We start from the raw sequence: 17,925 nt of genomic DNA on the forward strand, positions 1-17,925 counted from the left end.
CATGTTTTTTAAATTAGGAATAAAATAACACATAAGGGAATGACAATGTACAGCTTTAGTGTTGGTACCAAACTTCATAAAGGACAAAGTTTGCATAAAAGCATGAACTCAGGAGGAAACACTCTCATTCAGCGAGAGTTGGATTTTATGTTGGGAACAAAGCTCGATTACATTCATTAAAAAATCTCTCTTGATCTGGACCAAAGGTTAAAAAAAATAAAATAAAATGAAATAAATGTTTAAAAAAAACAAAAGAAAGCAGATCTCTGACAGCTTTCATGTATCGTCGAGGGATTAGTTAGGCCTACTTGCACAAAGCATCTGTCATTTTGTTCCTTGTTGTCTTCCGTAGCACGGTAGAAATTAGGCAAGGTTCAAATTAATCAACATTGATTCATTGTGATAATTTAGCCCAGAATTGTTCAAAAGGTTAAGCGATTCATATTGTTTCAATCCGATGATAGTATTTCCACTGATAAATGTGTCTCAATTATTCGCCAGATGCATCGTGTACTTGAATAAATAATTGGCTCATCCCAAATTGATGCATCCATTTTTTTTCCTACTCTGCGAAAAAATAACAAGCGCCGCCACTTGGGAGCTGCGTTGAACTTTAAGATGGCATCTGATAAACGCAATGTGATGCAGTTGAAATATGTAATGTAGAGTAATGCATTTTTACATGCATATTCATTCGTTATGTGTCACTATATACTGTTAGGTATTAATTTTAAAAATGCTAATTATCCAAAATTTACACCAAATGCACGCCTAGTGCATCAGAGCAGAATTAATAACTGCCACTATTTGAGGACAAATGGCAAATTCAAGCACGATGAGTATCAGTGCACCGGTTTTCAGCAAATTAGAGTGACACATGAATTTCGCAATACTTCTATGGATACGAATATCAGATTGTCTTATCAAAGCTATCGTTCCGCTACACTTGCATGTGTTTCTTTTGTTTTTTGATGCTTTCGGTCTATTGTTTGTGTGGGTGATCTTACCATGTAGGTGAGACAGAAGTTGACTCTTGTTCACCTGCGAACAAACTATTCTTTTCTCATGCCTTTTGAGAAATTATACTATATGATACGAGTGTTACCATGATGTAAGTGTTTTGGAGAAATTTGGAGGACTGAGAATTTTTCCAAAATAAAGGCAAAAAAAAAGCATGATGTGAATAATATATTATTTACATTGCAAACTGGATTACTGGAATATTGCAAACACATTTGTGACACACAAACGGAGCCATTCAAGGAGGTGGTCAAATTTAAAGCCTTAAAGGTCAGGCTTGAAACAAGAAACTGCTTCCCATCAAGATGCATATTTGCACTGAGGATTGAGAGGAAGAAATTTCATCTATGCTGCATGTCATACATAAAGCATATTTGACAACAAAGATGACCTTGACCTTGATTCATATGCAACTTAATAAAGAAATATATTTAGAATAGAACGATGTGGATGAAGTCATGCATTCAATTTATTTATTTTTTTTGCGTCTTGAAGACAGTGACGGAAATGTTGAGCTTGAAATTGAATCATTTTTATGAAAGTGTGTTCGCATGTACGAATACATTGATCAAAATAACCATCTGGTCACTTTTCTAAAATGGTGGACGCTGATTATATGTTGCTGTTTTTGTTGTTGGCGGTGTTTTTGTTTTTGGTTGCTTCTATGCATATTTAAAATGATCGAAAGGAAGAAGAAGAATCGGGACCCGCAGATGTCTGAGAACACCAATTTGCCCGCTACTAAGTCCTCTGATTTCCCTCTTGGCTGACTGCCACTCTCCTGCTAGGATTAGACCGCAAAGAGCAGAGTGGCGTTTACTGCCGTTCCTTTATAAGTTGCTCTACAAAACAAAGACAGGCATCCTTTTGGACGATTTTGCACTCATGACCCGAGGAGAGGGAATTGCGGCAGAAAGACAGCCAGTCGGATCAGACGCGCGCCTTTGGAGTTGCACGTCTCCCAAAGACAAGAAGGGGAAAGGGTGGAGGTTGGCAACTTTCCAACATCAAAAAGGTTCTCAAAGAGGGACAGGTGGAATGAAGGGCGCACACCACAGATGCTGGGAAGAAGAAAAGGTGTATGTGCGTGCATGTGCGTGTGATGTTAATAGGGGTAGAAATGGCAGCATTGCAAAGTGAAGGTTTATTTAATCATTTAAAAGGTGTTTACCCATGCTGGATGCTGTGCGACTACTCACCCGGCTCACACCCATGTGGTAACTGCTCTTCTCTAAATCCAAAGACTCCAGCAGCTCCTCCACAGCCTGAAATTAATGTACACATTAATTCATCTATGCATAGGAATGAGAACCTTGTGCATTAGAGGCTTCAGCCAAAAAGACCACAACTTGGTTATATCGGAGAGTTTCGCCAAAAGAACTGAAGCGCTTTCGTTTCCTAAGTTCCCACAGAAACTCAGAGTACAATGGCACAGGGGGAGGGAAGTGATTTCCTCACCCCTTAACCTTATTCTTTCAATCGCTCACTCCTTTTTCTCCGGAAGCAACATTTCATGTTTCTGAAATCTCTTGTTCCAAAGACAAGAATATATGAACTTACCCTGCTTCATTTTAAATGGTTATGAAGATGTTTCTCATTGACGGTTAACATTTCTACTTTCTTTTGCTTTCACTATAAATGTTTGACTCTCTCTCCACATCAACACACAGGCACTACGAATGCAACGAGGGTCTTTCGCTGCCCCAGTTCCGACCTGCCTCTTTAGCAGGCGCAATACAAATGCGGTCAAGTTGATTAGATCATGACAACAGCTCTTGATGGATGAAGGCTTACTTCTCCGTCAGACGGCTGCTGACAAATAACGGGCAGATGTAATGAAGCTCCCCTTTCACAACATTAATCTTAACTGTTTGGCCAGTGGCAGCGCTCTCTCGCTGATTGACTCACTCTCTGCTCGTCCTTCACAATGTAATTCCGCCCGTGCTTCTTGGTGAGGTGCGGTGCCAGCACATCAAAACGTCGGCGGAACTCAGAGAACACCATGTGGTCCGGGTAACCTGTGAAGGTCAATCAACAAGAACAACATTTGATTTGTTGGAAAGATAGTCTGAGTGGTGGGTCTGGGAAATTAAAAAAAATACCTGGTAGTATATTTGTAGAGGAAAGTGGATCTGGCACGTAAGGTTATATAGCAACGGGCTCACCTTGTCTGTGGATCCGGAGAGCGTCGAGGAGCTTGGATCCCCGCAGTTGAGCACGGAGTAAGGCAACATCCAGCTGCATTAAACCAGAATCTCCACCCTCCCCTTGAGCCTCACTTTCAACACCTTTGAAGAAGGATCCACTCAGAGCCTTAAGAGCATCTGCCTTAGGCAATAGGCAGTGAACAAAGTGAATTCTGGATCTGCGCACCATGTCCAGCAGGGCGTCCTGGAACGAAGGACGGTTTAGGGCTTTACTAAGCAACATTCCGTTGTCGAATTAATATCGATAATTGGCTCCAAACTATATGGCCTCACACTGTGGCCCAGCCGTGCTTACCCTATTTCAAAATAAAAGTAATACTGTAACTGATTTGCTAAAAAAAAAAAACACACACACACACACACACACACACACACACACATGTAAATGACGTGAATTAATGCAATTAAGTCAGTACCAAATTTGACAATTTGTCACAGCGTGTCACAACAATCCCCAGATTGAATGCAGCTGCACGCAGCATATATTCCAGATCCATTCCAGATTCGATCAGCAAAACTGGACTGGACTTTTAAGGAAATTCACTTGAAGAACCGATATGGTATTTTTGGCGAAGATCGGATTGCATTATTAAAAAAAAAAAATACAATTTGAAAGATTAAACTTGTTTCTGAAAGTTAGACTTTATTCAAAAATATGACTTTACCCTGTGATACGATCATTTCAATGTTTGTGGTATTCCTTAACCCAACTATACGATGCATTTTCTTGAGAAAAGAAAACAATATAAAACGTTTAGTTTTGGTTTTCACAAGTTCCACACTCCAAAAGGCACAGTCCTGTCGCATAATTCATTTCATCCATCCATTCTTCAATCCACTTCATCCTCACGAGGGCCGCGGGGTGTGCTGGAGCCTATCCCAGCCGTCTTCGGGCCGTAGGTGGGGGACAACATGAACCGGTTGCCAGCCAATCGCAGTCATTCATTTTCTGTTATTTATTTTTAAATTAACGCACACATTTTCAGCAGTTCAATATGTATATTGTCAGATTAAGATTTGGAAATAGACACAAATGTAAATTTAGTTTGAGAGTTACAAGAAGCAGATTGCTCTAATTCCATGGAATGGCCCATATACTGTAGAACACATTTTGTTTTTACTGTCATGATTCGGTTTGGGACCAACAGGTGGCACTGTTGGGCTCTCCCTGCAGCTGCAAACCTGTTGGTCATTATGTAATTAGTGCTTTAAAAGGACTCCCAGCCCAAGCACTCATTGTCGGGTCACTGTTGCTCTTTGCTGCTGTTGGCTACTGACATGTTTGTTTGTTGCTGTTTCTTTTTGGCTGTCATTTTTGTTTGTTCAGTCACGTTTTGGTCATTGTTATGTTTTATCTTCAGTCATGTGTTTTGTTTGATACTTTGGACTTTGTTTGTTTAGGATTTAGTTTTCTCTGTTTTAATACAATTCGTCAAGTACACCCTGCTCCTCTCTCCTGCCTGCTTTTTGGGGTCCACCACCACCACGCTATGTGACATTTACCCTGTTTCGCTGATTGACTTACAGATTTGATTACATTATAATGATTCGTGTATGCCGTTTGTTTCAACTTTTTAAACCCAGAAACAGCTTCATCCCTTATCATGGGACGATCGATTCGCTGATTATTCTATCGTGCTGAAAACCAACAACATTTTCAATTTGGACTGGCACGCTCACCACTTGAAGCTTTATTTGGATGCACACAGACTTTTTCTTGATCGCGGCCACTCCGGAAGTGAATGTCTTCCTCAGGCTTGAGGCCCGTCGCAAAGACAGCTGGGAAACACCCTCAAGACCTGCGATGGAACCTGACAGAACGGTGGCCCCGCCTGCTCGGCTCATGAACAAAGAGCTGATGATCTTCCTGCGAGACACGTATTGCGTCAGTCCAATGTTTTTTTACTTGATAAACTGCATGACAAATGACGGCTGACGCTTACTTCTGGGAGTCCTGCAGGAGGCTCGTAGCATTGATTGAGGCAGGATTTTGCTTGGCGTAGTTCAGCCACCCACGGGCATCGTACTCTACCCAGTCAGTTCCGTGACTGTGGCCCAGCAGGAAGTGATTATCTTTCTCACTTTTTAGAAGGAAAGTGTGACCTGATATTGATGTAAGAAGCCTGTGTAAGATTTCGTTGTTTCATTGTACTGTGCATAAAGAGAGGTGATGAAAAATAAACAGCCTCCCATGGGAAAATGCATCTTCAGCCTGTCTGCAGGCTGTGTCAATGCAAGCAGAATGTGCTAATTAATCTGGTCTGAATAAAGTTACTGTGTATACAATTATTGATACAGCAATTTTAAAAAGTTTTTTTGTTTAAATCTCATGAAGTTGGGGCGCTGTGAGCCGAACTGATGGGAGTTATTTTTTTTCTCTAAAATCCATAAAATTGCCAACTCAATAATACCGCAATGAGACTCAATGGTTGCATGTCAAAGAGCTTTGGCTGATGAAGTCATCTTGAAATCTGCCTTTATAGAAAGGCCTTAAATGAGATGCTTTCACACGGTGTATTTGACGGTGAAAGAAAGAAGAAAAAAAAAATCACACTTCACGCCTTCAGTTCTTTGAGTGCTCCTGGGAGAGCACTCTGCATGGGCTGTAACCATGGCAACTACGGTCGAACAACAATAACGCAGCAAGGACTTTTGTGGCCGGTCAATCCGTTTGATGGAATTTTGTGTTCGCTATTAATGCTGGGATCATGCTGTCGGTTACATTTTATGACATGGTAAGGCAAGAACATCCTGGACACAACGGGCAATTAGACAGTGGAGAAACGGAGAAAAGAAATTTCATCTTGGATTGGCACCAAAAAAAAAATCTGCCTTCCCTCTTTTCTATTTAACTGAATGTAGATTGTTGCAACGGTCATGAATAAGGGTCTAAAAACCCACTTGCTTATATTCGGATGACCTTATCTAACGTGAGAATAATTTTTCAGGATGACATGTTGAAGTTGTACACCACTTAAGCCATGATAATGATATTAAAACAATCAATTTCTGATCGTTGACATCAAAGATGAGCGTTATTATTCATTTGTTGGTTTATTAGCAGGATTACGCAAAAAAACTGCAAAAGGGACTTCTGTGAAATTTTGCAACCTTCTAATTTTAGTGGCAATCCATGTACAGCTGCAGATAAAATCCATCCATCCAGTTTCCGATTGCATATTCTCACTTGGTCGCATTGAATTTTTCGCCATTAAACTTCACCTAAATACAGGTTCAGCAGATGGAGTTGTACATCCAGAGATAAAATTAAACAGTGGCGCGGCAGGTAATGGTTTCTCATCAAATAAGTCAAGAGTCACGTGGTGGGTGTTATATCCTTGCTGGAAGTGCGTTATACGCCTCTGCTGAGTGCTAGTTGTAATTTAGAAGCTTGATAGAGGCTACTTGTAGCGATTGTATAATAAACAGCAATTGTATTTCATTTATTTACTCTGCTTAATTATTTCGGCAAAAGCACAGATTTAGATTTGTGAACAATGGGAGCAAATCAATTTGATGCCTTATAGGCAACAAAAGCTACAAACACGTTTTGCTCATCTAACTTGTCTTGCTCTTACAGACCAAACGGAGGCCTGAAAGATTGCATGCCAATCTCTGGAGGCAACATGAAGTTTGATTGGTTCAAGAAACAATTCCATTGCCAATTTAGTTTAAGTTACATCGGCCGGCGCTAATGTTTCTGAAAGTCGTCGGCAGATGGGATTGACATAGATTTCTGGAAGCGAATCGCAACAAAATAAAAAGAGTAAACTGTTTCGATATTTCACGGATTGCACATCACTTGTTTGTGCCGATGTACCCAATATTTTGACAGGTGAGGATTTTTATTGATGCCATATACAGCGGAAAGCTCTCATTGTGATGGGTGCTACACTCACCTTTGATCTCGCCTTCAGCTGGTCCATAGTAACTAAAAAGGCGAGCCAGCAGGCTTTCGTCTGATGCCCCAGGCTGCAGAACCTCCTCCTCCATCAGCCACAAAAGCCCACGGGCCTCATCTGTTCGGCCGCTGCGCACCTGTTCAATTGGACGGCACACACAAACAAAATCCCTACTGCAAAACTTTTTTTTTTCTTCCCCAGAATGATAAATCAATTCATAAGCTCACATTCCCAGATGATAAGTACAAAAAAGGAAGAGAGGTAAAACGGCAGAATAGTTTAGCTTGACTTTTTAAATTCGCTTTAATGCAAGATGTTCTTTCAAATGACATGTTTTAAGAATGCGGCTTGGAAATTAAAATTTTAAAATAGTTCTCCTGCGCCCCATCCTGCTGTGTTGACAGCAACATAATCAGTGAAGTTATTTTTTTTCTTGAAATAGAAAGACAGACCTTTATAAATTGAATAAAAAAGGAACAGAATGGATTTGTGACTTTCACATCCAAGTTTTTTTCAAGATGATCCATCAATCCATTTTCTCTACCACTTGACTTTATCGGGGTTGCGGGTGAGTTGACTTTGGGTATACCCTAAACTGATCATATAAAGACAAACAACCATTCACACCTGTAAATTCTCGCCTATGCACAATTTTGAATCTTCAAATAAGCTAACGTGCGTGTTTTTTTTGGAATGTGGGAGGAGATCTACATACCTGGAGAACACACAAGCACAGGAAGAATATGCAAACTCCACACAGGAAGGCCAGAGCTGAGATTCAAACTCCAAACCATAGGACAGACATCCGAACAACTCATACAATCTGCCCCCGTATTATAATACCAAACTAATATTTATTTTCTTGCACTTTCTAGCTAAAGACTCCCACCAAGGTCATTCATGTGGAAGTGAATTCAAGAACCAATTGTGCTTTTGTTCCACTGTTGGGTCCAAAAATTGATAAAATGTTAATGTTGCAGTCGAAAAACATTGTTGCTGTTTTTTTTAAATCTACCTTTTTGTGCAACGCTATCTACTTGTGTCACAAGGTATATTTCCACCCGATTTCTCCTAAATTGGACCAGCAGTTGTTGCTGACAATCGGACAGATAAACAAAGCAACAGGCGCAGCAGAAAATAAAAAAAACGGCTGCTTTAGTCACTTCTATTGTATGGATGAAAATGAGCTGCGGAGATCATGTTCTCCACGTTGCAGTAATGTCTCTGCAACCCGAATGCTTCCTGGAAAGAAACCCGACCTACCAAACCAAAATCGGTTTCAGCGCCTATCAGAAAGTTACATTCTTATCAGCAGTGCGCGCTACACTGACTGCAACACAAAGTATCAGTCTGGAGGAGACAGCTGACAACTTTGTGGCTTTCAGTGAACGGTGATAAAAAAAAATATATTAAAAAAAAAATTGACCCCACACACACACACACACACACACTTGAGTCATAAAAAACATCTTTGATCATCAAAGCATCATGTGAACTCCAAACAGGAATGGAGGAATTGTTGCTGTTTTTCCCCAAGGTGTTGATCAATGGTCCATGGCCTCTGATCACAATCCCATTAGAGTGTGGATGAATTAAAGAGCAAAAACACTCAAATCAAAATTCACTCCAACATGATCTATGACACACTAAATTCTCGCAATTTCTGTTTCCATGGTGCAGATCATAAGCAGCAAAGGCCAAACATTGATTCTTCTTCGTCTTTTGAAGTCCATGTTCTGACCTTTTTTTTCTTTCTCTCTCTCTCTCTGCTCCTACCTTCCCTTTTATTTAAACTCTAGGCCAAACAACTCATTTCCGTATTTGAAGGCCTCATAAAGAAAACCTCCGATGCCCCGCGATGATATTTGTTTCCATATGAAAGCACCACCGATGGAATACCGAAGGAAAAATAAAAACGACAGACCTTGAAAGGTGATCGAGTCCCACTGGTGTTTATGAGAAAGCCTGAATAGGTGAGCAGATTTGTCTCAGAAATAAACTTACAAGTGCTTGGCTCGATGCTTGGTCCACCACCGCCACAGAAAAAGATGTGTCAGGTTCCGTGTCATCGAGGGCAATCTCAATGTTCTCCTGGTGGAAGAGACGCATGCTAAATGTCAAGAAAATGACATTTTTGTTTGGACACTATCAGAAGTATTTCGCCCTGTATACAAAACGCCACAATAAAAAATAAATAAAATAGAAATCCCACACAAATGACAGCATTAACATTCATGAATTACATGTGAAGATGGCGGCCAGCTCATCGATTCTCTCGCATTGTGTTCGGTATGTGCCATATTCGCGTTGTACTTGAAGCGCATCACCTTATTGTTAACCATGACAATTCCAGTGTAATAACGCAAAGAAATGTATTTTGCCAATTACCTGCTTCTGCATATTTGAGTCAAAAATCAATTTTGTTGTGATTTTGACGTGACATCGACACGAGACAAATGAATGAGTTTCGAAGCAGATCAGCAAAGGTATTGGCTTGGCTTTGGCGTTTATAAAGGCTGCTCTAAAGATTAATGGGATCCTCACAGGATGATGCTTTCATGCTAGCCAGGTACGCAATTACAAGTCACTTGTGTATCACGTTTTCTCACAGCGGACCACTGGACAAGAGCTTACCAGGGCGAATATGTACTGTTAGTAGGTATTAGAAGGACCCATAAGGCTTATAATGATAAGGACTTCTGGTTGTTCAGTTAAAAACAAATTGTCTGGGCCTTTAATTCAAATTTTAGGAAAAGACTGATGGCAATTAAAATGTAATTAAGATGTGAAGAGGCAAACTCATACGGAATGTGATGTTCTCTTTGGTATCAATTATGCTTAATTTAATTGCATTCTCTGGTACCAGAGTTAGAATGGATGAAGCTTGTTACTGCTATTGTTACAGCTTCAGTTCCACTGGAAATCCATGGTGAATTATGCGCATTCGCCGGCATCGAAGAGAACACTCCCTCGCAATTGAAAAAAAAAATTTAAGTCATCCAATTCCGCAGGAATGCTTGGAGCCATAGCCTCCACGTGACCCGAGATCTCCAAATGAATGTTGTGTGTCACTTTCTTAATGGATGTCAAATTAGAAATTCTAAATGAAAGAGGTCTGGTCACGACACACTTTTCAAACGCTCTCGGAAGCAGCAATCAAATTAATTACAAATCCCAACTTCCTTGTATTTTCTTATCTCTTCCTGTTGAAAATTATATTGCCCTTTTCAAATGTCCCAGGTGGCTACTTGCTGTTTCCGTTGAACAAAAATCTCTTTGAAATTTTAGTGATTTTAAGTACCGGTAGTCGTAGTCTGAGTAATATTATATTTGTAGTTTTGTGGTCTTATCATATCCCAAATGGTGTCACCATTTGCTACGCAATGTCTGTACGTATTTTCTAAAATATGTTCTGTATACAAAGAAAGGAAAAATGTAAAGGATGCAATTTCTGTAGCAGATGCTAACATTTCAAGGATCATGTGGAGGCAAGTAATGATAAATTACCTTGTCGAGAGCAACAACCAAAAAAAAAAAAAAAAAAAAACAGACACACAAGCAGCTTACAGGCTGTGTCCTGGAAATGTGGAGGGAAAACTGTTTGCGGGGCTAATAGTGCGCACATGACAGATGCCAGTGTTCAAGTTGACTGTATGTGTGATGTACCTTAAATGATTTTCTTTTCTACTGTGGAGATGCAATATGCAGCCGGGAAGACAAAGACAATTCGACCGGCTGCGGTATGCGACAGCTTTTAATTCTTGAAGCACAAAGTCCATTGTGTGCTTGCATCACTTTTTCAACCTGTCATTGCAATTATTGATACAGAGAGGGGTTCAAAAGGAGTTTGACCCAGTTTCTCTGCAATGGCGTCACGGCACCTTATAGTCTGCAATGCACTGACAAAGGGGAATTATGCTACACGCAGACATATGCGGTATTTCACTTTGCTCCACTTCTTTGTCACCCAGGTTGGGAGTTGAGGATGGTGAAATGAATGGAAAATTCCAGCTGCCATGTTCAAATCATCGTCAGTGATTTGTGGTTTAGTGTGCTGTCCCATTTGTAAGATTCGACTGAGAAAAACAATTTACCTTGAAACAAAAAATGTCGTCTTTTTTTTTTTTATATTGAGAGGTATTCATTTAACCGTACTACAGTTCTTGTAGTTAGCAGGGGCGAGTCGTATTATTTAAGTTGTCTATATGACAGGGTCAAAATACTAAAAACACATCTTTGGTATCATCAACACTATTTTCGAATGAAACGTCACAATGTGAATGCTGAGAGTATAAAATTGATTTCGGACAATACCGTTAGCTGATATGTCAAAGTATTAGAACAGAGGATCTCAAATTCAAATGTCAAAGCTAAATTCTCATCAACATGAAAGGTCAAGGAAAGTTGGTCGGGACAGATGTTTTCAATAGACCTGCCGGTACAATAGTTGGCGGTGCATCCAAAATATGCTTTTATTCTGCTCGAAAAGCCGACTGGATGTGCTATCATTTTACAACGATAACCACAAAATGGGGGAAACAAAATGAAATTCATTGTTACGCTGCTTATTATGAGAAAAAAACAACAACCTGAACGACTTTGCTTTACTTGACCACAAGGACATTGCTTTGGAATTTCTGAAACTGTATTTTTCTAAATCCTTCAACCGAAGGTGGCGTTTTTTCTTCAGTAATAACAATTGCTATCTTCCTCTCTATATACACCGTATCATCCAATTTTCCTTTTCAAAAGCATGCCCAGCGGACTTTTGTCGACCATGGTGCAGTCACGAATCGTTTGCTGTTGTTGTTGAGTGACATTGGTGTGACGTTCATGGTTACAAACATATTTTGCAATCGAGATGGCCCTCTTCTTCTTTCTGTTTTTTTGTACTGATTATCTTTTCTCTGAAGGTTCTTTTTGGTCGATACACTGCTCTTCTCTTGCGGGTGAAGTCACAGTGGCGTGTTTTTTCGGTATTGTGCTCTGGTGCGATTATCTTGCAGAAATGGTACTGTAGAAAATCACCAAAACGAATCCTCTAAGTAAGTGACAACTCCCCCCAAAAATTGTCACCGGGAGAGTTTTGCGTGTGTATTGGTAGAGTTGAGCAAACCTGCTAATTTTGAGCTAGCGCCTGTTGGCCTCATCGTAAGAATCATTGGGAACTGATCAAAACCAGAATATTACACTTTGGTGAAAAAAAGCTTTTCATGTATTTTTTAATTAGGAATCAGTTGTTTCGGACTTTGTTTAGGCTCCCTTGAGTGCTATTCCAGTCATTTTTTTAATGCAAAATTGGTGATACATGTCTTTTGTTTCATTTCATTTGATGTGTGCAAGGCAGTGAAAGGATAAAATTTTTTTAATGACACTTCACCCAAGGCAAGCGACAAACATGGCAAAGTACTTTGAATAATGCAAAGAGGGCAAGCAAAAAAAATAAAATAAAATCGATCCCTTACAATAGAGTAACACTATTGTGTTGTGCTGCCGGTGGCGTGTCTCCCCAAGGCTTGTGTTGCGAATGTTTGCACTTTGATCTCTGCAGAAGAGGTGAAGCCTAGCATCGCTAACAAGGGGGTCTAACACACGAACCACTTTGGCTCGTCACATCTCGCGACAGGTGGGACAGATAGATATTGTGACGTGTGAAAGCTCGCCGCACTGGGGTTGATGTATCATGTGAGAGAACGAGCAGGCGAAGGGAAGAGAGAAAATGGAGAAGATGAAGGCTGAGCGTATAGCCTTCACATACTCCCACCTCCTTGTATCGCTCCAGCTCCTGAACGAAGGTGCGCTGGTAGAAGAGTGTCTGCAAACGTTCTTGGGTGTAGTTATGGCATAGGTCGTCAAACGTTGCGCCGCGGTCGTGCTTTACCAGCCTGGGGTTTTGAAAACCCGGTGTGTCCATAATGAGAAGAGAGCACAAGGGAAGCTGGCTGGATTTCAAGGCCCTGAAGCAAGAAGAGAAAACAATACTTTACACAATGATTTATTGATAACATTCACCGAAACCACCCCAAGCTTTAACCTTAGCGCTTTTCACTCCATCCCAGCCCTTCCCAAACTTCGTGTTGATTCTTTTTTTTTTTAACTAAAACCGAATCTTAGCTAAAGTCTGCATTTTAAATGCAGTGATGAAAAAAAATATCCCGAACCCTGGTTCTATCCTCTCTTCAAAACGTTGCTGTTTTAAATAGAATAAGCACAAATGAAAGGCAAGCCATTTGCACTGCATAACAGAACAGTTGAAGGCACTGCATTATGTTTTTTTTTTATATGATACCCACTTCAAAACAAGAGAAGGAATACTAACCGGTTTATTAAGCAAATGAGGATATTGAAGAGTTCAGAGTACAGCCCAGTGGCCATGGCCTCTAAACAGTCCATGGCTGAAGTCTTTGATCCTGGTGTGAAGAGCAGTCACATGCGCATCCAAATCACACAATAAAACAGAAAAAAACAACAACATAATGAGTTGAATTATAAGAAATAAAACATTTTACCCAGTAAATGCGGGAAACATTTGCACGAAAATGGTCACATAATGGCATGTTGACTATATGGCGCTCAGTGGCAAGAAGAAATTGTTACTGAAATTATCTCAGTGAAACTGTCATTTAGGCTTCGGGTGCTCTTGAATTCGACGAGTCAGAGTGTGCGTTTATGCCGGTGCAAAATAGCAATCGCCAACTGTTAAGTTACCCTAACTGACTCCACTATCTCATAAAATGGTGAGTTTCATGGCACCCAAGGGACATTTTCAAGAGTGCTAATGCATCCAAGACTGGAAGGTCATGCTGAAGGGGTGGGGGGGTTGTTACAGATAGGTGAAACTGAGGTCAATTCTGTCCTGTCTTCAAGTATCCTTCCAAGTGTTCCACTTCCACGGTGGTCAGAGAATGTGAATAAAATCAATGCGTGACAATTATGATTTCAAGGACAATGAATGACAAGAGGATCCAAAATTGCTTGTCCTCACGTAAGAGTGTGTACTTATCCGTCAATGCCCATTGTTAAGCTGCGGTTTTCATTACTAAGATAAGATTTTCTCGCTCTAAGCATGCCGTTTCCCTCAGGTGAAGGGGGGGGGGGGAAAAAGCTTGTGGATGTGTTGCAGGAGAAAGAATGTTGGCGAGAAAGTGGATGCATGGCGGGTGTACCTGCATCCGATGTGCAATTTTCATCCAAAGTTTGGCGGATGCTGCCGGCTCTGGGCAGGGCGCCCTTGGCCTGGTGCTTGAAGATGGAGGAGGTGAGCTCCTCCAGGGTACAGCCCAGCAGGTATGCTGCCTTCTGGGCCCACTCGTGACGTGCAAATTGTTTCCTGCCAGCTGAGAAGCATGCATGAAGACCTTCATTAGCCCTTCTGCCAGCCACACGTTTGCACATGGCTGGTCTTGTATTTGCTAGTAATTCTGTCTCTGACACTCTGGATAATGTCACTGTAAGAAGGAGGCCGAAATCGCAAAAGGGTGCATGCAAGAAACTGTACTGAAAGCATGTATTGGCCGTGAATACAAAAACATACGTGTTAAATGTAAACATGTCAGCCGTCGTTCTTCCACTTACAGCTTTACATGTTTGCCCTTGACTTAAGGTGGCATTTGCACTTAAAAAGAAAACATTGCAACAATAACAATTTTTACTTTAACCCCAAGACTAGATAAGTGCTGCTTATGTTTGCGCAAACATCCGTTTTAATGGCCCGTGAATTTATCTTCTAAGGCTTAAGGGAGGCACTGGGAGAATTCACACAGCGAGAGAAGTAGTCGTGGCGCTAGTAGATTTTATCCAGCCGACAGATTCCCTGCAGGGTCAGTCATAAGCAGGAGGGTTGCACAGACATGAAAAGACATCACATATCTGTAAAGACTAAATGTTCCATATTTGCTTTAATCGGTGATTTATACTCCAATTACTTTCATTCTGGTTAACTATCAAGGTGAGGACATTTTATTTGGCATCATAATTAAACATTGCCGGAAAAAAGGTAATCACATGAGCAGTAATAATCAGACATTAATTATTGCAGCGTTTACTTTAGATATCATTGCTGCCCCCTTGAGTTTGACTTCTGCATTGCAAATGCATACAAACACAGTGTCATTACTCATTCATTATCGATAAAGTAGACATTTCCTTTCGCCATTTCCTATTGGGGAATGGCACATAGTATGTTCTTCTAGCCACAGTCTGGCTCCATCTCTGGGCTGCAGCAGCTGGCTCAATACGGTTGAGGATTTCTCGAACTCTTTTTCTTTGTACTACAATACCATCAGCACGCAGGTATGCCCTCATCATCTGCAACAGGTTCATAGAACAACACAATAAAGAAAGTACACTTTCACAATGAATATAATGATATATACATGAAGGGACAAGAGTATGTAGCAGAACACTTGCTTCCGAGCCTGATCTGGGAAATTGGCTGTGCAATCTTCTGTCATGCTCCTCCAGGTCAACATCATGAATGGGAGTAAATCTATTTCTGGCTGAAATCTGAAAAAACTTCTTTTTTTTTATGCAGGTATGAAGAGGAACAACCCAACATCCCCGTGATCGCTCTCACTGTAAAGCCCTGAGTAGGGAGCAGTTCTATTTGATCCCTTGTAATGTCAAGTGCTGGTCTTCCTCGTCTACCTAAAGTATGGAAATAAAAGGATTAAGGAATTCAAGCAAATGAATCACTACGTGTTTTTTTATATACTGTATACATAACAGGCATATAGACACAGATGTACATAAAAGTATATGCAGCTTCAAAACCACGGGCAGCTATTTTCTCTAACCATTTTACTCAAGAAAAAAATAATTCAAACTTATAATTGAATAACTAAAAGATCACTAGATATTGCTTAAAAGTGTATAGCCATCGCGTTACTTAATAGTCTACTGATTTGCAGGAAAACCACTGGTATAAAATGACGTTTGATAAGGTGATAGAAGATAAGTCACAGCAAGTCGTCAGTAAAACCCGTGTGTAGTTCGAATAAAAATACATACAAAAAAGCAATGACAAAAAAATGGTAGCCATTTTACCTGTGTGCAAACGATGTGCCACGTGGGAACAAACACGTCCACCGTTAGGAGCGGGTCCCGCAATGATGACAGATCGGAGATCTATTAGACTTTGAATCAAATTTTGAATAGTATCAGCGCTAAACTGGTCACTAACTCTTCTTAAATTAGCAATTGAAATGTTTATCGCGCGTGCTTCACTTTCACCGGCAGACCCTTGACGACAGGCACTCTCTATTGCCCTGCACCTTCGCCGAATACGTCTCGGGACGCTGTCCGCCATTGTTGTTCTAAAAAACTAAGTGGGCACAGAATTTTCAAAATCATGAGCCCTGACTGGTGGGATGATACTATTTTGAAACGTACAGCCAATAGTATTGCATGTAATGCAAGTACAGTGTAATGTCACTAGCACTACAATGGGGCACATTTATGGCCTTACATGTTCACTAGTAAGCGTCAAAATGATCTTACTAGTGAACTAGTGGGCGTTTTGCGGCTTACATGTCAACTAGTAAGCCTCAAAATGATCTTAGTAGTGAACTAGTGGGCGTTTTGTGGCTTACATGTTCACTAGTAAGCGTCAAAATGACCTTACTAGTGAATGAGTGAGCGTTTTGTGGCTTACATATTCACTAGTAAGCGTCAAAATGACCTTACTAGTGAACTAGTGAGCGTTTTGTGGCTTACATGTTCACTAGTAAGAGTCAAAATGACCTTACTAGTGAACTAGTGGGCGTTTTGTGGCTTACATGTTCACTAGTAAGTGTCAAAATGACCTTACTAGTGAACTAGTGAGCGTTTTGTGGCTTACATGTTCACTAGTAAGAGTCAAAATGATCTTACTAGTGAACTAGTGGGCGTTTTGTGGCTTACATGTTCACTAGTAAGCCTCAAAATGGTCTTACTAGTGAACTAGTGGGCGTTTTGTGGCTTACATGTCAACTAGTAAGCCTCAAAATGATCTTACTAGTGAACTAGTGGGCGTTTTGTGGCTTACATGTTCACTAGTAAGTGTCAAAATGACCTTACTAGTGAACTAGTAGGCACATTTATGGCCTTACATGTTACAGAGGTCAGGAAGCTTGAGGGTTCTGCGCAGTATCCTTGCTGTTCCCAGCACTGCACATTTCTGGACTGAGATGTCCGATGTTGTTCCCGGGATCTGTTGCAACCACTCATCTAGTTTGGGGGTCACTGCCCCGAGTGCTCCGACCACCACAGGCACGACTGTCACCTTTACCTTCCAGGCTCTCTCTAGCTCCTCTCTGAGCCCTTGGGATTTCTCGAGTTTCTCATGTTCCTTCTTCCTGATGTTTCCATCACTTGGGACCGCTACATCCACTACAACGGCTTTCCTCCGGCCTTTATCTACGATCACGATATCTGGTTGGTTCGCCATTACCATCTTGTCAGTCTGGATCTGGAAGTCCCACAGGATCTTCGCTCTGTCATTCTCCACCACCTTCGGAGGTGTTTCCCATTTTGACCTTGGGGTTTACAGTCCATACTCCGCACAGATGTTTCGGTAGACTATGCCAGCCACCTGGTTATGGTGTTCCATGTAGGCTTTCCCTGCCAGCATCTTACACCCTGCAGTTATGTGTTGGATCGTCTCAGGTGCCTCTTTGCACAACCTACACCTTGGGTCTTGTCTGGTGTGGTATATCTGGGCCTCGATGGCTCTGGTGCTCAAGGCCTGCTCCTGAGCAGCCAGGATGAGTGCCTCTGTGCTGTCCTTCAGGCCAGCCCTCTCTAGCCACTGATAGGAC

At 41.1% G+C, this 17,925-nt stretch overlaps 1 protein-coding gene across 3 annotated transcripts in view; it reads right to left on the reverse strand.

Annotated features, from left to right (window-relative positions):
• The window catches only part of LOC127588095 (unconventional myosin-XVIIIa-like), a 109,888-nt gene that overhangs the window by 24,016 nt on the left and 67,947 nt on the right, over window positions 1-17,925 (reverse strand). For all 3 annotated transcript variants that reach the window (XM_052046656.1, XM_052046655.1, XM_052046654.1), the window contains exons 12-21: window positions 14,296-14,466; window positions 13,449-13,539; window positions 12,894-13,086; window positions 9,134-9,220; window positions 7,127-7,265; window positions 5,171-5,330; window positions 4,908-5,094; window positions 3,186-3,411; window positions 2,929-3,038; window positions 2,220-2,285 (exon numbers count right to left, since the gene is read on the reverse strand). In XM_052046656.1, coding sequence (XP_051902616.1) covers window positions 2,220-2,285; window positions 2,929-3,038; window positions 3,186-3,411; window positions 4,908-5,094; window positions 5,171-5,330; window positions 7,127-7,265; window positions 9,134-9,220; window positions 12,894-13,086; window positions 13,449-13,539; window positions 14,296-14,466 — 1,430 coding nt within the window. The remainder of the gene's footprint in view (window positions 1-2,219; window positions 2,286-2,928; window positions 3,039-3,185; window positions 3,412-4,907; window positions 5,095-5,170; window positions 5,331-7,126; window positions 7,266-9,133; window positions 9,221-12,893; window positions 13,087-13,448; window positions 13,540-14,295; window positions 14,467-17,925) is intronic.

The sequence above is a fragment of the Hippocampus zosterae genome, chromosome 16 (genome assembly GCF_025434085.1).
Source record: "Hippocampus zosterae strain Florida chromosome 16, ASM2543408v3, whole genome shotgun sequence".
Taxonomy (NCBI): domain Eukaryota; kingdom Metazoa; phylum Chordata; class Actinopteri; order Syngnathiformes; family Syngnathidae; genus Hippocampus; species Hippocampus zosterae.